Source organism: Lampris incognitus, chromosome 10 (assembly GCF_029633865.1).
Source record: "Lampris incognitus isolate fLamInc1 chromosome 10, fLamInc1.hap2, whole genome shotgun sequence".
Taxonomy (NCBI): Eukaryota; Metazoa; Chordata; class Actinopteri; order Lampriformes; family Lampridae; genus Lampris; species Lampris incognitus.
The window spans coordinates 58,674,450-58,695,285 of NC_079220.1; the positions used below are offsets into that span (position 1 = coordinate 58,674,450).

At 46.6% G+C, this 20,836-nt stretch overlaps 1 protein-coding gene across 2 annotated transcripts; it reads right to left on the bottom strand.

Annotated features, from left to right (window-relative positions):
* Nucleotides 1-1,011: 1,011 nt before the first annotated feature.
* gtpbp1 (GTP binding protein 1) lies at nt 1,012-19,476 on the bottom strand. Of its 2 annotated transcripts, none has more exons than XM_056287769.1 (13): nt 19,254-19,476; nt 15,318-15,429; nt 14,967-15,147; nt 14,684-14,867; nt 13,485-13,649; nt 13,003-13,126; nt 12,547-12,661; nt 10,694-10,838; nt 10,244-10,426; nt 7,769-7,904; nt 3,177-3,355; nt 2,848-3,009; nt 1,012-2,216 (listed from the first exon to the last, which is right to left on the bottom strand). In XM_056287769.1, the coding sequence occupies exons 1-13, from the start codon at nt 19,431-19,433 to the stop codon at nt 2,103-2,105; spliced, it is 1,980 nt and encodes a 659-aa protein (XP_056143744.1). In that variant the 5' UTR covers nt 19,434-19,476; the 3' UTR covers nt 1,012-2,102. The 2 variants fall into 2 exon arrangements, with proteins under 2 accessions (XP_056143744.1, XP_056143745.1); XM_056287770.1 differs by lacking the exon at nt 19,254-19,476 and adding an exon at nt 16,447-16,499.
* Nucleotides 19,477-20,836: the final 1,360 nt, after the last annotated feature.

The window sequence follows — 20,836 nt, forward strand, 5'->3', positions numbered from 1 at the left end:
ACATATAACGTGTTGTTTGTCATCATTATGGAGACCATAACACTTGATGGGATGAACGTTAGCCCTTGTCCTGTTCACTTACTCTTAAGTGCCTCCTCCCTCCCCCTTTTTCTCCCCAATTGTACTTGGCCAATTACCCCACTCTTACCCCACTCTCAGTTACCCCATGCTATTCCGACCAGTTCCCCCTCCCCCCTGAATAGGCGCCCGACTGACCAGAGGAGGCGCTAGTACAGTGACCAGGACACACACCCACATCTGGCTTCCCATCTGCAGACACGGCCAATTGTGTCTGCAGGGATGCCTGACCAAGCCGGAAGTAACACGGGGATTTGAACTGACGATCCCCGTGTTGGTAGGCAACGGAATAGACCGCCACGCCACCCAGACGCCCCTCTAAGTGCCTTTTAAAAAACTTAACTTGCCGGCACCCATACCAACATGTACCCTGGCTCTGCCAAATGACAGAAGCTAAGCAAGTGTTGGCTTGGCTAGTACTTGGATGGAAGACCTCCCGGGAAAACTCGAGTTGCTGCCAGAAGTGGTGTTGGTGGGCCAGTAGGGGGCAGTCTTCCCTGTGTTCCTAATAAAAACAACAAATATCAAATCCCAATGCCCAGGTGCAGTGAAGGGGACACTGTGCTGTAGGAGATGCCGTCCTTCAGGTGAGACGTTAAACCAGATCCTGACTCACTGGCACTTATCACAAACAGTAGGGGGTTACCCGGTGTCCTGGCAACATTCCCAACCTGGCTCTCTCCATCTGGCCACCTCATCATCTTCTCCCCCCCTCAGTGATTGGCTCAATGATTCCCCCCTCTCAAGCTGATGTGAGTGTTCTGGTGCAAAATGGCTGGCGTGCATCACCCAGGTGGTGCTGCACATTGGTGGTGGTTGAGGTGTCCCCCCCCCCCCCCCTTCACTGTTAAGCACTTGGGGTGTCTAGAAAAGCGCTAAATAAATATTATTATTATTATTAACATTAGTAAATGAATTGTAGAATACAAATGAGCTGTTTATTTCTTAATACATTGGAAAAAGGAAGATGGTGCCCAGAAGGAAGGATGCACCACAGGTAAGTTCATAAAGTGTTTAATAATGCTCATTATGTCTGAGGCAAACTGGTAAAATCTCCACAACATGTAAACAGCAATGAGACAACCCATGAGGAACTAGACATACAAAGGACACTGTAAGTACTGAATTTCTTACAATCATGAACTGTTAGGAGTGAAGACATGATGCACTATGTTCATACCTACTGTATCATACTACTGTAAAAAGGTTCTGTAGATGGAACGACTGATGGCAGGAGCTTAAGAGACACTACTGTGTGTTATAAGAGCACAAGTGAGATGCTGGGTGAATGAAGACCATCTCCAAGAACTGGATTTCTGCATTCATGGTAAATAATTGTGGTCAGTTAAAAAATCTGACAGTTTTTTTTTCCTATATTAACTTTAAAACCACAGCATGCCTTCTGCTACATTCTTTTTTTTCCCATACATTTTTGTACACAACTTTCCATTCACAACTAATAACTATATTACATATGCAATATATAAATATCACATGGAACTGTGTTCCACTGCAGAGACGAAGGGAATGCATTTCAATTCATAGCTGCTCATATCGGTACTGGACCCTTCACCTGGTGTTCAGCTACACTGACGTGATGTATGAAGTGAAGAGGATTGCTGAGGGACTTGTGTTTCCAAACCAAAGGCCGGTCCCTTTGTTTCTGTTCTTGTGGTGTTGGATGAAAGTTGAGTTGTAGATTTTGTGACACCATTGATGTAACGCTCGATGAAAATTAAGTTCACAAACACCAGGCTTGATCTGAACGACCATCATTTTACAAGAGTGAAGGCAGCTGGCAAAAAAGGAAAAAAAATGGGCAAGGGAGAGCAAACGGTTTTGTTTTGGATGGAGGTCCCCCTGCCATCCTCCCTGATGGTGCAGGGATTCTTGCTGTAATGGTGCCTGCTGCACAGGAAGGCGTGTGAAAAAGACCAAGGGATGCGTTTGTTTCTGTCGTGGTCCAAAGACTGGTTTCCTTCTTCGAGTGAAGACACTTGATGGGGGGGGGATGGGCAGGTAGTTCAACAGCCTCCTGTCCCTGACAAGGAGGGGGCTGCCGTGGAGTTGGTGCTACTGCTCTGGCTTTTTCCTTTGTGCCGTTGGCCCCCTCTTCTCCTGCCACCTCCAGACCTCGGCTGCATGGGTAAGATTTAAAAATAAATAAATTAGGTAGAGATTTCATTGATGCCGTATCATAGTGTAAATAATTACCAGTAATTAGGTTGAAGAGCATTGGAAGACCAAAATAACACCATTGATTTACCCCACTGAATAAAACGAATACGGAAAGCAACATGGCACCAAATCCACTTCATCCTCGGTACAGCTGAACAGATTCTAATAGCCACTTTTAGTGATGAATACCCACTTTACCTTGTTCTCTTTGTTGCCCTCCTTTATCTGAGGGTCCTCATCCCCCTCCCCCTGAGGCAGCAAGCCACGCAGCAAAAGGAGAGAGGAGTGACGTGACTCAAAGCCAGTGTTTAGAGGAGGAATTGGGGAAAATTAGAAAAAGATAAACGGGTAACAGGAAATATTGTAGGAGCACAAAAACCACAGGAGTTGTGATAGGAGGAGGATGAAGAAGGAGAAAAGAACACTTGAGGGCAGGTATACACCAGGAAAGGCAATGAAGCAAGTTGGTAAGTGGTAGTGAAGCCGATTAGCCAAAAAGCACTATTTTTTCACAAACTCCCGTCTTTAAACCACAGTATACAAGGCCTCATTTATCTTTCAAATTTTGTTTGCACCTTAATGTTTTCTTACCGGTTGTGAAGAGTTTGGGCCTGCTGTCGGCGCCATCGTCGCCGTATCATCATTGGCTGCTGTGGCACCATCCTCTTTACGGAGTGGTCCCTTTTTTGTGGACTGCATTTTGATTTGTGGAGGTTTGGAGTTGGACGGCATGTTGTTGGTAGACTGCAGCAACTGAAAATAGTGCAAGTCGAGTTCGGGATTTAGGACTAGCAGGAGTGGTTATCGCACTTCTAACCCATTTAATCCAACACAGCGGATTGAGTTTTAATAGTTATTTTAAATGAATAAAGTTTGCCAAGTAATAGTCCTTTTGTTACCCATAAGCTCTTGTTACTTACCTTAGTGATGGTGCCCACAGCCTTGGTGCGTCCCTCTCTGAACACCAGCCTTTGATCACAGTGCAGGTATTCTGGGGTCTTAATGAAGCGGAAATGGACTGAGGCCTTGTCCCCTGTCCGTAAGCAGTCTCTGTTCATAGTCAAGATGGTGGCGGTCTGCCTGATGCTGCCACAGTGGACTGTGTTGTGCAGAAGGAGAAGGAAATTGAGTGATTTGCACACATCCATGACTCCAGAGTGGGTGTGTTTCATCAATCTGAGATGTCACAAGCAAAATACCCTTAACCTGAATATCCGTAGGGCACTAAGCCTCTGACCTTTGCACTCTTGATTTTGGAAGTTGCCATTTCAGTGATGCAGCAGTAAAAGCTTATTCGTCTTGTATTTACAGTAAGGTCTACATACCCCTGTTAAAATGGCAGGTCTGCTGACGTAAACAAATGAAACCATGTCAGAACTTTTTCCACCTTTAAAGTAAAAACCCCTTTTAAGGGAAAAAACTTACAGTAGCCTGGTTGCATAAGTGTGCACACGCCTAACTAAACCTTTGTTGAAACATCTTAGGAGTTTTCCTACAGCGCTCAAGTCTTTTTGGGTAAGAGTATCAGCTTGGTACATCTTGACTTGGCAATATTTTCCCAATCTTGCATGTAAAAATGTTCTAGATCCATCCAGCTGTGCGGGTGTCTCTGCACAGCCCTCTTCAGGCCACCCCACAGATGTTCTGTTGGATTCAGGTCTGGGCTCTGGCTGGGCCTTTCCAAAACAATCTTCTTTTGGTGAAGCCGTTCCTTTGTTGATTTGGGTGTATGCTTTGGGTCGTTGTCGTGCTGAAAGGGGAAATTCCTCCTCTTCTTTAGCTTTCTAGCAGATGCCTGAAGGTTTTGCACCAGAATCAACAGGTATTTGGAGCTATTCATGATTCTCTCCACCTTGACTAAAGCCCCAGTTCCAGCTGAAGGATCCCGCCAGCCTGATGCTGCCACCACCATGCGTCACCGTGGGTACGGTGTTCTTATGGTGATGTGCTGTGTTGTTTTTGTGCCAAACATACCTTTTAAAATTATGGACAAAAAGTTCAATCTTGGTCTCATCAGACCATAACATTTTTCCACATGGTTTTGGGGGACTACTTCTTGCAAAATTTAGCTCAGCTTGGATGTTTGTTTGTTTGGGGTTTTTTTTTCCCCCCGTATGAAAAGGCTTCAGTCTTGCCACCCTTCTCCATAGGTCAAGTCCATTTTATTTGTATAGCCCATTATCACAAATTACAAATTTGCCTCAGTGGGCTTTACAGCAATACAACATCCTGTCCGTAGACCCTCACATCAGATAAGGAACAACTCCCTAAAAAAAACCTTTAACAGGGAGAAACCTCAGGAAGTGCAACAGAGGAGGGATCTCTCTCCCAAGACGGACAACGTGCAATGGATAAGAAAGAAGAAAGACATCCTCTGCATGTAACCATCCTTTTTATAGGAGCAGTGGGCAGCTGCTGCACCTGGCGACCAACTCCAGTTCTTCTTTCCATTGCCTTGCTCAGGGGCACAGGCAGGAGTATTAACCCTAACATGCATGTCTTTTTGATGGTGGGAGGAAACTGGAGCACCCGGAGGAAACCCACGCAGACTCGGTGAAAACATGCAAACTCCACACAGAAAGGACCTGGGACAGCCTGAGGTTCGAACCCAGGACCCTCTTGCTATGCAGCAACAGTGCTAACCACTGGGCCACCATGCCGCCTGGATGTTGTGTGTACACAATTTACAGAATACAACATTGAAAGAGGATAACATAATTATAAAATATATGAAGAATATGATAAGGATGTCAAGCAGTGTCTAAATGCCACTGGAGCAGCCCAGCGCTTGAGCCACGCGAGCACCATCACCATGTAGACCTGACAAGAGAACAGACTACACACGAGAGAGACTCGCGTCACACCATTCTCACACACTGGAGAAGAGAAAAGGTAAAAAAATAAAATAGCCCAAACATATGAAGAATATGGGTGATCGTTGTCACATGTAGGGAGCAACCAGGACTTGCCAGAAAGTCCTGCAGCTCTTAATGTTGCCATAGGCCTCTTGGCAGCCTTCCTGACCAGTTTTCTCCTTGTCTTCTCGTCAATTTTGGAGGGACGTCCTGTTCTTGGTAATGTTAGTGCTGTGCCATATTTTCTCCACTTGTTGATGACTGTCCTCACTGTGTCCCATGGTATAACTAATGCCTTGGGAATTCTTTGTACCCCCCTCCTGATCGATACCGTTCAACAGTGAGACCCTGTTCATGCTTTGTAAGCTTTGTGGACCATGGCTTTTGCAGTTGGATGCAACCAAGAATTACTATTTTTTGTTTTTTAATTTATTTCTGATTTTTCCCTTTTTCTCCCAATTTAGCGGCCAATCGATCCCTATTTTAATTCAAACACCCGCCCTCGTACTGCACGCGTTCGCCAACTGCATCTCTCCGGCCGGCAGTCTCGAAGGAAGACGCTTCACCACTTTCGTGACAAGGTGAATCCAGGTCGAACCACTGCTTTTTCCGACAGACCCAGAGGCGCATTCATGTGACGAACACAAGCCGACTCCGGCCCCCTCCCGAAGACAGCGTTGCCAATTATCGCTGCTTCATCGAGTCCGGCCATAGTCGGATCTGACGAGACCAAGGCGCCAACTCCAGTCCCCAGTGGGCAACTGCATCGACACAAAGCCGATGTTTAGACCGCTACACCACCGCGGACTACAAGAATTATTATTATTTTATTGTTTTGGTTTTTTTCTCTCTTTGGATACACGCTATTGATCCCCTTAGGGAAATTCTTCTCTGCATTTAATCCATCCTAGTTGTGTAGCTTTGTCACTCATTGGGAGTGATGAAGAAGGACAGGATTAGGAACGAGTATATTAGAGGGACAGCTCAGGTTGGACGGTTTGGAGACGAAGCAAGAGAGGCAAGATTGAGATGGTTTGGACATGTGTGGAGGAGAGATGCTGGGTATATTGGGAGAAGGATGCTGAATATGGAGCTGCCACGGAAGAGAACACACAAGGTTTCCCACAAGAGCATTGAAGTCCTCAGGCGGAACCCTATCCAGGACGCCACCCAGAGACTCCAAGAAGGCCGGCTACTCCCAACTACTATTCGGTGCATAAGCATATACAACAGTCGGAGCCTTCCCCCCAGTGACTCACAGTTGTATAGAGGCGACCACTCATTCCCCAGGGAGAACTCCAACACGGCAGCGCTCAGTCGGGGACTTGTGAGTATCCCCACACCCGCCTGGCGCCTGTCACCTTGGCCAACTACGGAAAAGTAGAGTCCAGCCCCTCTCCAGGGATTTGGTACCAGAGCCCATGCTATATGTGTGGAGGTGAGCCCAACTGTATCTAGATGGTACTGCTCCACCTCCCACACTATTCCAGGCTCCTTCCCTGCCCGAGAGGTGACATTCCACATCCCGAGGACCAGTCTGCGATCCCGGAAGTCGGCACACCCCGATCCTCGCCTTTGCCTGCCGCCTGGCCTGCATTGCACCCTACCCCAATGGTCATCCCCGCGGGTGGTGGGTCCACGGGTTGGTAGCTCCAAGTTGTTTTCTCGGGCTGGGCCCAACCAGACCCCACGGGCCAAGGCGTGGCCACCAGATGCTCGCTGGCAAGCTCCCTTCACAGATCTGGCTCCAGGAGGGGCCCTGGTTTCCCTTTTCTGGGTGAGGTGCTGTGGCTCTGCTTTTGTAAATTCATCAGGTTTCTTGGGAATCGCTCTTAGTCTGGTCCCTCCCCTGGGACCAATTTGCCTTGGGAGACCCTACCAGGAGCTATTGCCCCCAACAACACAGCTCCCAGGATCACCGGGACACCCAAACCCCTCCACCACGTTAAGGTGACGATTCTCAGAGGGGTGTATAGACTTTTTATATCCGATATACATCTATTCTATCATTCTAGATTAGAGAGGCATTCAATACGGATATTGAGCAGGATATGATTTTGAATCCCTTGTGCTTATATTTAGAGGGCTACAACCAATTCAACAAACTAAGAATTCGACCAACCTCCCACACTTGTCCTGAATTAGAGACAATAAACCATTTTTTGAGCTGAAAACATACTGAAGGTTGCAGGACTGATCACCCAAATGATAAACTCATAACCCCCCCAAAACAAACAAAATAAAAACTGTACTACATGGCAGTTTTGATGGAGAAAATCTATGTGGCTTCCAGCAAGTTAGACCAATAAAATATGGAAGGCAATGGCATGTGTTTTTTAGACAACTATACTCACTAGGGAGACTTGAGGGCAATAGTGTTCTGTTACAGCTTAGTCCACTTTAGCCCCCTTCCCTATTAATCTACACCAATTTTTTTCACCTTTCAGAATGTGAGTGGGTGGAGACAGACTAAACACGAGCTCGCTTACTCTTCAAGAGCATCAGTTAACTGGCTAAAATGTGCATGTAAAATATGTGTATGTTCATCATGTGTTCATACGTTTTTATTTGTGCACTGTTAGAAAACAAAAGGTTTCGGTCTTGCCCATATGCCAACCACAGAGCTACATTACTTTATGTGACTGTGGGGTACCCACCCATGGCCTGGTATCTGGGGGATATTGTAGTGGGATGGTGCAACACCAGGATCTCAGCCTCGAACTCCCAGGTGGCTTGGGGGCTTAGCCTGGGGGACACCATCACCATGCCTTTCCTTATGGATGAACGCTTGATCTACGTGGGGAAAGTGTGTGTGTTAGAGGCATGTCCAATTGGAATTAGAGAGAAAGATCAAGTCTAAGATAACATTTGCACAGGCAAGCTTGTGGATTATCGGGGTTCTCCAAAAGTGACCTTGACAGTATTGAAAACTAAAATGTGGTTTTCAATCAACAACACTTCCACTCCCCAGATCTATGCCATCATTAACGAAGGAACTGGGCTGGCAGAGTTGTTTTTGTTGCTGTTTGAAAAACTTGCCTCTCCGAAGGTTTGGCTAGCACGCACAATTCTCAGCTAATGTGGCAGCAATAATGCTCATATAATAGATATTACATAGTGGAGATTAAAAGAAAAGATGCCAGACCTCAGCCAAATTAAACCCCATGACATCAGCTATCAAGCACATGGTCTTCACCTCAGCCTTCTGAGTCACATAGATTAATGGGATAGATGGTGACATAGGATAGTAACTCACTAGTCGTGACCTCGACATACAGACATTACCTTGATCAGCATCTCCCATGGTCAGACATCTGGCTGCGAGTCCAAGCAGCGGACAAAAACCCCACCGCAGCTAAACGGGGACATCTAATTAAAACATTTGAAGCCATAACAACACACAAAGTAAAAAATCTCAACCATCCACAAAACAATACAACATCTTTTGCGTATTTACGATGCGCGACTTCCCTGTCAGACCACTCTGTATTTTGGAACTACTTTTTTGCTTTAGAACATCTGTGTTACTACACACTGGAGCCCTTTTGGAACAAATCATGCCACCTATCAGCTGTTTCAAAGAGAATGTGCAACACTCGGTAACCTGAGATTTGCAAACTGGCTTCTGTGTGTAGTAATACACTGGCGTCCTTCAACTACAAAAAGTAGTTCCGGGATATAGAGTGGTGTGAGAGGAGAACTGAGCATCGGAAATATACGAAAGTTTTGTAGATGGTTTATAGAAATGTTGTGCGTGCTTTATTATGGCTTAAAGTGTTTTTAGCTGCTGTCTCCATTTGTTGCAATTCATTTTTGTGCCCGCTCGCCTGAACTGGTTAGGGGTGGAAAAGGTGAGAAGGATGCGTGAGCAGGGAAAAACATGGAGCTGCTAGGGGGAGATTTAAAAAAAAAAAAAACAAGCAACTAAATGCTAATTTCTGATGTCTTTTAGGATTATTCTGGTGCTGGTCACAAGCTAACAGAATTACAAGATTGAGCAAAGTAAAGTACAAAGTATTGAGTCCAAATGTACCTTTACATACAAAATGCTCACATTTACAAAGAAAATTAACAGTGGACAGCCCCACCACATAAACGACTAATTGCAATTATTTTCAAAATGATTACTCTCCATATCTGCTCTGTGCCAGCAACCATGCTAAAATGTGAAAGGAAAAATTACAAATAGGAATATGAAAGCTGCTTTAGGAATTGCGGTGGGGACGGCCAGAGGGGTCTGTCCTTATTTGTTGTTCTTAGCCTGGACCAGTGTCTCAAGGGCCTGCTTTCGCTGTTCTGTCGTATGCCTCGGCCTTGCCCACTTCTCCTCTTCATTCATCTGTCTTTTGCTCTCCCTGAGCACTGCCAGATGGTTGGCAGCCATACTCGCTCTGCTGCCGCCGCTTTTCTAGCAGACTCTGCTGCTGTTGGCTTTTGTCAGTGGTTCATGCTGACCGGATGTTCTTACAGAGTGTGCGATCAATCACGCCATACCTGACACCTTCCCTTAACAATGTTAGCTAGCTTGCTAACAATTCTTGTTTCCTCCAATTTGATCTCTTAGGCTTTCCAACTGGCAGGTATTTTTCGGTTTTCAGCTGACGCTTACTTTGTAGTTTTGTGGCTGGCAAGCGCCACTGTGGCAATTTGGTTTCAACTTTTTCCACACAAGCCGATGGTCTGGCCTCACGCTGCGCTGTGACTAGCAAATTGATTAGCTGCTGCCTTTTGTTGAGCATTGATGCACATGCATCCTCAGCATCAGATATTTGCACTCCATTGTCTTTCTATTGAAGTCACTTTGACTAGGCAGGTTCTCAACCCCCCCACCCCCAATTATTTTTGAGCCGATCTGCACGAATCATGTAGGTGACCTATTTTTGATTCAAAACTGCGAATTTCACCAAAAGGTGACAAGTTTGCATGCCAGAAGCCAGATCCTTTAACAGAGGAGTCGCCAACCAGGATAATGTCTGGAGATCAATAACAACTAGTGAGCAAATCATCCCCAAGTTATCTCAATGAATCCGAATGATCCCTTTAAGTTCACTACCAAATTGTCGAAAAACAAAAACTATGCAGTCCCCAACTCTCCCAGGAGCTTCTGCTGTGGGAGAACTCCCCCCCCTTACCTTTTTGAGCGCAAAGGAGGCAGTCTGACCCCCTCTCACTTCCTTGACAGGCATCCTCTTGCGGTGGATGGATTTGACAGCGATGGGTGTGAAGCTGCCCAGGGGGTCAGGGCCCAACAGCATTGTGTCATTCAGACGTATTAGTCCACGTAAAGTAGTCCCCGATACTACTGTACCCACTCCCTGAAATGTAAGAATATCTTTAGCGTAAAGTAGAATAGCATACGGAAGATGTACAGTGCATGTTATAATTATTATGTATGACTTACAAGCCATTGGTTTTTTTTTCTCCCCCACATTTTAGGCATTAAACATCTAGGAATTTAAGGTTAGGTTACACTGCTAAAATTACAGTGCGGGGATAGGGCCTTGGTCCCCTGGCAATAATACTTAGACCCATTGCTCAAAATTGTATGCATGTGTAATGCACAAACTAAAAGGTATATGTACCGGTACAGAGTAGGTGTCATCTATCTGGAATTCAGCAGGCTGGTCGTCTCGGTAGGAAGTCCTCGAGGATAGTAGGTTGAGAAACATTTTCAGTAGCTCCATGTTCTCCCCCGTCACATTGGAGATCTGGAATATAGGACACATCCTGGCAAGCAGTGGGGGAGAGGGAACGACAAATACACAGACTGGTTTAAAACAAGACCAGGTCAAAACCTAGTGTATGGCTGGACCGTGTATGGTCAATGTTTGAAATAGTGACCAGTTTGCAAGGCTCAGCGTTTTCAGTTTGTATTTCTCAAAGCCATCCAGCATGCCAAATTTTGCCACAAGAGGACACTGTTACATAACCTCACACAAAAGGAACAACTTTTGGATCCGTGGAAACATAAAATCCAGGTGAAAATCGGTTTAAAAATCTGGGTATTTTCGGTGAAAATCGGTAAAAACGGAAAATGCTGAGCCTTGCCTGTTTGTTACAGGGATAGTCAGTCGTAGTGTCTATAATGTGACTTCCTGGATATCAAATGTTCATCTGCAATTTTCTGTTGTGGTCCCAGTAATATTTGTCGTGAAAGTGTAGTGAAGTAGCATATCACATGACATTGCTAAGCTACAGTTGAGAACAATACTTTCCACTCATATCTTGGGATGTTGGATTTGAAAGAGAACCTAATTGTAAGTATAGGCTACCTATTCTATCTGTTAAATCCCCCTCTTTCATCTGTGCATGTCTCTCGTTTTTCTGTATTGACAGGCGAATTCAAAAAGAATGGATTGTGGTTGCGGTCACTGATAGCACCATGAATTGTGCATCACTTGCAGCTGCTATCTGCCCTGTCTCAAAGTCCGATTCACAAAAGATATTGCGCAAAAAATTGCGCAAACACGCCAATAAAGTTTGACAGCTGAGTGCAATTTGGCCTTGTTTTACATCTAATTACAATTATCCATGTATAAACAGTGGCTTTGCACCAAGAACACAGTAGGCAGGTTCAACGTCATCAAGTATAGCAAGAATTGTTAGACCTGGCAACCTCTATCAATTAATGATTTCAGTCTCAGTTAAATCAAAAGGCAATATTCTCCTTCGAAATATCCGCTCACTAGCACACCAGGCATGACGATGCCTTCGCCTGGCTACAATCACTGCTGCCATGCTCGCTGGAAGTCTGGGTGTCAGTTACCACCAGGTCTATAGATGCTAATACATTTCACTCTAAATGCATGTGGCTATTAGTGCTGGTGTTTGTGAATTGGACTTTTTTTTACAACGAGGCTCATCTGCATTGAAAGGGGCCAATTTAGCGCCAAATGTATACATATTACCTAATTTAAATATGCGTAAATTGCACCAGAGCAGCAAGATGCTATTTGCTTGGCAGCGCAGTTAGGGGTGCAGTTCACCCTTTGTGGGTGCTTTGATTATTACATGGTTTCTTTTTGTCCTATTTGTGCAGCTTTAGCTGTTGCAAAAGCATGCAATCCTTTTGTGAGGGTTTTGTCAGAGTGATTGCTATTTGGGGTGCTTTAAACTGTGCGCTCTCCCTCATGCCTCTCGGCGCTCAGCTGACCAATCGTAGAACTTCAGTGATGCTGTTGGTCACCTGATCCAGTGGCCCAATCGTGTAACTTGATCATTCAGTCAGTCACTCTAACGTGGTCACTCAGTCAGTCAGGGACATTCACGCTTGTAGGACTGGCCCACAGGCCGGTCCAGCCAAGAATACTTCAAGTATTCAAGTAAGCATAAGAAAGCATGGGAGCGTAATAGAGTAAAGAGGGAGAGAGTATCAACCAATGTGAGACACAGTCGCTGGGAGGGAGAGTACATATAACTGACTGGGTTTTTGTACCTCTCAGAACTGAAGTTGGACGCTGTGACAATGACGTCATCCTTGTTCTGTACAAGAACGGGGATCTTCCTACAGCCGGGGGACTTCAGTAACCTCTGGAGAAGTTTCAGTGTTTCTGTTAAGACCAAAACGAGATGGCAACGACTGAACACCCTGATTATGTACACTGCACATCACAGCCGTTATGTCCCACCAGGTGGTTCCATTGGCAGTAATGTGCACTGCGCAGCCATTTTCGGACATGTAAATTACAAACTTATTTACAAACACTTTCACATTGTGTTGGAAATCAGGAAAAGCATAGTGCTTTGTAAAATGCAGGGCAAAAAAACTTGTATAAAGGCTGTCTTTTGAAAGCATGAGCAATGACCTGTCAACATAATAGTGGAAGTGTTGGTGTGTCTTTACAAGAGACAGAGCGAGAGAGATGGATGAAAGGGACTCCAGAAGACTGACCTTGCAGGATGTTGGCTGGACACATGTCTATTTTGGTAACCACTACAAATACAGGTACATTCAGAGCTAAGGCCAAGCCCAGGTGCTCTTTGGTCATCCCTACAATACCTGCATTGCTACCCACCTAGAGAAGAAGAAGAAGAAGAGAGTTTTTTTTCAAGAAAGAAGAAAGTTAATCCATAAAAAAAAAACAGCAGAATACGCTACTGGGCTTCATTCTTAATTAGTTTGTTAATATTCTAAACAACAATTTCAAGTTCAAATGTTTAATACCATATATTTATACATAAAAAACTATACAAGCGAGACACAAACATTTCTTGCTTATCTAAACTTCACATTTGCTAGCACAGTCTTACATGATATTAAGACTGATAGCTTGTGATGTGTTAAGTGTGTTAAAACTGAGGTAGAGCAACATGCTCCAACTCCATTTTAACGCACATGTAATCTGGCACAACCTGCCCCTCCCCCTCTCTGACCATGAGCATGCAGAAATCTGGCAGGTGTCCGGTCATGCCGAACACTGTGGTCTTGAGGTACTTCTCGTGGCCTGCCAGATCGATGAAGGTGATGACCTTGGAGGACTTCTCACAAATCTTGGTCCAGTCCAGACTTCCTCCATGACTGTCTGGTTTGTTGACCACCTGAGGATGGACAACGAGAAAACGTGTGATTATAGGAATTATCATAGGATATTTCACGGATATATACCAAGTCCAGTTGCACTTGATTCAACTCCTTTGGATTATAGGAATACAATACCATATTTTTGTTAAAATACATCCTTTCAAGCAACATGGAAGGGAGATACCATGACAGGCAACATAATCTGCATACTTATCCTTTGTGCATTTTTTTTATATACAATATTTTTTGGCCTATGTCCTTTCCTTGATCTATTAATTTAATCTCAATTTCACAGGTCACCCTTGGTAGACGTGACTACACATTTACATGGACTGATTGTAATACAGTTAAGTTAAATACTTGGGGTCAACTGTCCAAAGTAGCGGGGAGTGCAGGAGGAGAGAGGTGAAGAAGAGAGTGCAGGCAGGGTGGAGTGGGTGGAGAAGAGTGTCAGGAGTGATGTGTGACAGAAGGGTACCAGCAAGAGTTAAAGGGAAGGTTTACAAGATGGTTGTGAGACCAGCTATGTTGTATGGTTTGGAGACAGTGGTACTGATGAAAAGACAGGAGGAGGAGCTGGAGGTGGCAGAGATGAAGATGATAAGATTTTCACTGGGAGTGATGAAGAAGGACAGGATTAGGAACGAGTATATTAGAGGGACAGCTCAGGTTGGACGGTTTGGAGACAAAGCAAGAGAGACAAGATGGAGATGGTGTGGACATGTGTGGAGGAGAGATGCTGGGTATACTGGGAGAAGGATGCTGAATATGGAGCTGCCAGGGAAGAGGAGAAGAGGAAGGCCAAAGAGGAGGTTTATGGATGTGGTGAGGGAGGACATGCAGGTGGCTGGTGTGACAGAGGAAGATGCAGAAGACAGGAAGACATGGAAACGGATGATCCACTGTGGCGCCCCCTAACGGGAGCAGCCGAAAGTAGCAGTAGTAGTAGATTGTAATACAGTTCAAAGGGTGAAACCGTGAGCAATTTCATTTAAAAAATTCAGAGACTGAATTGAAATATCTGCTATTCTATGCACTCTCTGCCCCTTACCTGGCCTTCCTGGTCGAAACCCAGAATGTCATTGCCCACACTGCTTGTCCTTCCACTCTCCATTTCATGTTTGTGTCTGAAGAGCTTTTGGCGGGCAAAGCCCCTACCATTGTCCAGCTCGCCATGGGTCAACACACCCAGAAGGGTGCTCTTACCAGCGTCCACATTCCCCACCACCGCCACCCTGTGGGATAGAGGATGCAATAGAGGAGGGGGGTGAAAAATTTGAAAAGTTATCCAAGAGCATATTCACCCTGAGCCTTGACCAAGCTCCTCTACCCACCTGACCTCCAGGAAGTCAAGCTCACCCACACGCCTTCGGATGAGGTAATCATGTACCAGGCCAGCAGATTCATTGCGCTCCCGCAGGGGGATAAGATCTGCATCCAGCTGCTCACACAGAGAGTGCACTGTGGCCACTGAGGCCTCCATGTCCTTCTCATCTAAACCCCAGTCCCCACCATCTAAAGTGGAGAAACGGGAGGGAGGGGAGATAATGAAGCACGCAGCCAGGTGCGTTGCATTACAAGCTTCATTTCCAGAGAGTGGATGAAAACTTTGCGCTGTAACATTCTCATTTTCCAGATGTACAGAGGGAAGACTTGGCTTGCTTATCAGTAAGTGCTTTTCTCACCTGAACCCATCCCCACCACATAAATGGTCTCGCCACACCCTTCTTCCATCCTGTCTCGCAGTTGGCGGAGTAACAAATCATACTGTTCTCCATTTGGACTAACCAGGGCCAGCTAAGGAGAAAGATGGAAATGACAGGGAGGAGGACATTACTGCAACACCAGTCAAATCAATGCAAACCTTTAAGACAACAAATGATATTTAGCAACAGTCAATAGCTGTTCAGCTGAACCGTGAACTACAACTGAACAACACTGCATCAGTCTGCTTTTAAGAGAAAAAAAAACACTTGCTGGTCTTCTTTTGCAGTAGGTACCACAAAGAGTACTGAACATTTATATTAGATGTCCTAGAAAAAGTAAATATAGATTAAAGTTGGAAAATGCACAGCTGGTCCACATACATGAACACAGCTGTCCCTCTTCCCATACACAATCTCAAGAACACGTGTGTACATGATATTGCTGTTCCAGTTAAATAAACCTTAAAGCTCCCAGATACCAACAACACTTTGTGTCTTGGGCTGCTGGGAGAATTAACTAAAATTAATTGAACAAGTTCCATCAGAAAATGGTACTGTTTTTAAAAGCACACTGACATTGGATCTCCCAATACAAGTGCAGAGACTCTGCTAAGCACTGAGCAAACTGAATACAAGTTTTAACAATATCAGCAAGAAGGCTAAAATCAATAGAAAGTTGACTGTGTTCTGTGTAGACATTAAGCTTACGTAAACAAACGTTCAACACATCAACGCTAGGTAAACTGAATTCATCAGCTACAACCAAGAAGGACCCATCTCCTCATCAGATGGTCAGAACATCAAATCTGTCTCGGAATTCATTTTCTTGGGAAGCAACATCGAATCCACAGAAAGAGATGTGCAGCTTCGAATTGGAAAGGCTTGGGGTGCCATTGGGGGACTTTGAAGTCCACGTTACCAGACAAACTGAAGCAGGAATTCTTTCAAGCAACAGTTGAGTCTGTTCTCACTCACGGATCATCTTCTTGGACCCTCACTAAACGGCTTGAATCCAAACTTGATGGGGCTTTCACCAGAATGCTGCCTGCTGCACTAAATATATCCTGGAAGAAGCACCCTACAAAGAACCGTCTCTATGGCAACATACCCGCCATCTCAAACGCTATCCAAGAACGAAGGGTTGGATTTGCTGGTCATTGCTGGACGAGCAAGGATGAACTTGCAAGCGACACTCTGCTTTGGTCACCCAAACGTGGAAGGACATGTGGGAAGGCCTGCAAGAAATTACATCAACTTGTCGACGACACAGGATGTCCATCTGAGGATCTTCAGCTGCTATGCGGGATAGAGACGGGTGGCGTGAGAGGGGCGGATCCATGCGAGGATCCTCGACCCGATGTTGATGAGACAAACATTTGGGCCAATATATGATGTGGCTTTTTAGTATTTGGTATTGGATTCTCAATAGGCGTACCTATGGTGTTATGCATGCTCAATAAGCGGCGTACCTATGGTGTTATGCACGCTCAATAAGCGGCGTATCTATGGTGTTATGCACGCTCAATAAGCGGCGTACCTATGGTGTTATGCATGCTCAATAAGCGGCGTACCTATGGTGTTATGCACGCTCAATAAGCGGCGTACCTATGGTGTTATGCATGCTCAATAAGCGGCGTACCTATGGTGTTATGCACACGCTCAATAAGCGGCGTACCTATGGTGTTATGCACACGCTCAATAAGCGGCGTACCTATGGTGTTATGCACGCTCAATAAGCGGCGTACCTATGGTGTTATGCATGCTCAATAAGCGGCGTACCTATGGTGTTATGCATGCTCAATAAGCGGCGTACCTATGGTGTTATGCACATGCTCAATAAGCGGCGTATCTATGGTGTTATGCACGCTCAATAAGCGGCGTACCTATGGTGTTATGCATGCTCAATAAGCGGCGTACCTATGGTGTTATGCACATGCTCAATAAGCGGCGTATCTATGGTGTTATGCACGCTCAATAAGCGGCGTATCTATGGTGTTATGCACGCTCAATAAGCGGCGTATCTATGGTGTTATGCACGCTCAATAAGCGGCGTATCTATGGTGTTATGCACATGCTCAATAAGCGGCGTACCTATGGTGTTATGCACGCTCAATAAGCGGCGTACCTATGGTGTTATGCACGCTCAATAAGCGACGTACCTATGGTGTTATGCACACGCTCAATAAGCGGCGTATCTATGGTGTTATGCACGCTCAATAAGCGGCGTACCTATGGTGTTATGCATGCTCAATAAGCGGCGTACCTATGGTGTTATGCACGCTCAATAAGCGGCGTATCTATGGTGTTATGCACGCTCAATAAGCGGCGTACCTATGGTGTTATGCACGCTCAATAAGCGGCGTACCTATGGTGTTATGCACGCTCAATAAGCGGCGTACCTATGGTGTTATGCACGCTCAATAAGCGGCGTATCTATGGTGTTATGCATGCTCAATAAGCGGCGTACCTATGGTGTTATGCACGCTCAATAAGCGGCGTATCTATGGTGTTATGCACGCTCAATAAGCGGCGTACCTATGGTGTTATGCACGCTCAATAAGCGACGTACCTATGGTGTTATGCACACGCTCAATAAGCGGCGTACCTATGGTGTTATGCACATGCTCAATAAGCGGCGTACCTATGGTGTTATGCACATGCTCAATAAGCGGCGTACCTATGGTGTTATGCACGCTCAATAAGCGGCGTACCTATGGTGTTATGCACGCTCAATAAGCGGCGTACCTATGGTGTTATGCACATGCTCAATAAGCGGCGTACCTATGGTGTTATGCACGCTCAATAAGCGGCGTACCTATGGTGTTATGCACATGCTCAATAAGCGGCAGATTATTGACACGTGCCAGAGGTCTGCTTCCCTGTCCCTGGTGCAACGCTGTACGAGCTGCTGTAAGTAAATGGGTATGTCATTCCTATACAATGTCCAGTTTTCAGCCTGCCATAACCGTCCACTGATTCACCAGCCGCTCAAACAACAATCGCGTGCACGTGTACACAACAACAAAACAACAACAACAACAACAAAACTGTTGCTAGTGTATGTCTGCGTGATTTCCAAGGGGGGGGAGGGGGGTTCAGCAGGCAAAAAACAAACAACCACGTTTTGTTTTGGGCATGTTTGACAACACAGCCATTCATTCGGGCTGCCACGCCTGCCTCCGACCGCGGCTAAGGGCTGCTTCACCAGCCGAGACGCCCGGCCGGCAAGCTGCCGCCCGCCGCTGCAGCTGGGTGCTGCGGTCGGTGCGCGGAAACCCACACCGGACCGCGGAAACCCACAGCGGACTGGGAAGCAACCCAGAGCGGGCCGAGAAGCAACCCACAGCGGACCGAGAAGCAACCCAGAGCGGGCCGAGAAGCAACCCGGAGCGGGCCGGGAAGCAACCCGGAGCGGGCCGAGAAGCAACCCACAGCGGACCGAGAAGCAACCCAGAGCGGGCCGAGAAGCAACCCTGAGCGGGCCGGGAAGCAACCCAGAGCGGGCTGAGAAGCAACCCAGAGCGGGCTGGACAGCAACCCAGAGCGGGCTGGACAGCAACCCAGAGCGGGCCGGACAGCAACCCGGAGCGGGCCGGACAGCAACCCGGAGCGGGCTGGAGGTGGAAGGCGAGAAGAGGCGGCTGAGCGCGGCGTGGCGGGTCCCGTGCTGCGGGGCTACAGCAGCTAGTTTGGGCATTAGCCCCTGTCGGCTAGCTTTTAGAGACAAGCAAGCCCGACGTCGTTGCAGGCTTGAGGTGCAGCGGGTCTTGTAACGTGACGTGGTCTTCCTGGATCCGGATGCAGGGGAGCGCGGTTCCGTGTCAGCAGCAGAACACATGGCTGCCAGCGAGCGAGACGCCGTTTGTTGGTATAAAAGGTTTGAATTAGCTCGCGCTCCGCTCCGCCGAGGCCCACCTTGCTCGTGAAGTCGACCCCACGGTCCCCGGCCTCGCCGTTGAACATGTCGCCGACCTCGAAGCACTCTTCCCCGGCGTCCTCTCCACATCCTCCCCGGTCTGGCGCGAAGATGCTGGCGGGAACCAGAGCTTCTGAGACGGAACCCGGGGTTATACCCGGCTCGTGCACCGCCGCCATTACTCAGCCGCCGCTCCCGGACACACGGCGGCGTAGAAGAGCTAGCGGGGGGGGGTTAAGGGGGGGGTTGGTCGTTGCAGTGATGGAGCGGAGCGCCCTGGAGGAAGTCAGCGCAGCCGGACGCCACACCTGAACAAGCGCTTGGGTCGCGATGTGGCAGAGAGACGCGCTAATGACACAACACAACAGACACACACGTACGTGTGCGGCGCTACGCGTCCTGCCCGCAGCACATCTTCACACGCACGCACACACACGCACACACGCAGCCACCGCGGCCAAAGTCACCAGGGGGGCGGGGCCAGGCCGAGCGCGCCACGCCTGCGCTTAAGTGGCCAATGGCGCCAAAGCTGATTATAAACACCGCGCAAGCGGACCAATCGGGCCGAGGGGGTCGTTCATATAATTACAGACCGGGATGGAACATGTCAAACTACGCCACCTGCTGGACACAGTCGTAGAAAACAATTCTCCCTCATTCCCCATAATGCGAGGGCCCTTGTGTGCCACCTCAACTAGTTCAAATCAGGATCAAATGTTTGCATTTTGATAACATAAACATTATATATGTGTGTATGTTTATTATATACGTTTATAATAAACATGTAATGTTTATGTTTACAATAAAACATAAGTATGTATGTAATATAATAATATTACATATATAATAATGTTTAGGGCGGCATAGTGGCACAGTGGTTGGCACGGTCGCCTCACAGCAAGAAGGTCCTGGGTCCAACCTTGGTGGGTCGTCCTCTGAGTGGAGTTTGCATGTTCTCCCCGTGTCTGTGTGGGTTTCCTCCGGGGGCTCCGGTTTCTTCCCAGCTGAACTGGCTGTACTAAATTGTCCCTAGGTGTGTGTGAGTGTGTGTGTGTGTGTGTGTGTGAGTGTGAGTGTGTGTGTGTGTGTGTGGGCCCTGTGATGGTCTGGCGGCCTGTCCAGGGTGTCTCCCCGCCTGCCATCCAGTGACTGCTGGGATAGGCTCCAGCAGGGTAAGCGGTTAAGGTAATGGATGGATGTATGGTTATAAGAAACATTATAAGCATTATATATACGTATATATATAACCAGGCTTAAATTAAAGTTTTTTTCCCTAGGTCTCTTAGGGAATGTGCCAAACTACGCCACCTGCTGGACAAATTCATAGAAAACAATTCTCCTGCGTTCCCCATAATACGGGGGCCCTTGTGCGCCACCTTCTCAACTAGTTCAAATCCGGATCAAATCTAGATGTTTACATTTTCATAAACATTATATATATATATATATATATATATATATATATATATATACACTACCGTTCAAAAGTTTGGGATCACCCAAACAATTTTGTGTTTTCCATGAAAAGTCACACTTATTCACCACCATATGTTGTGAAATGAATAGAAAATAGAGTCAAGAC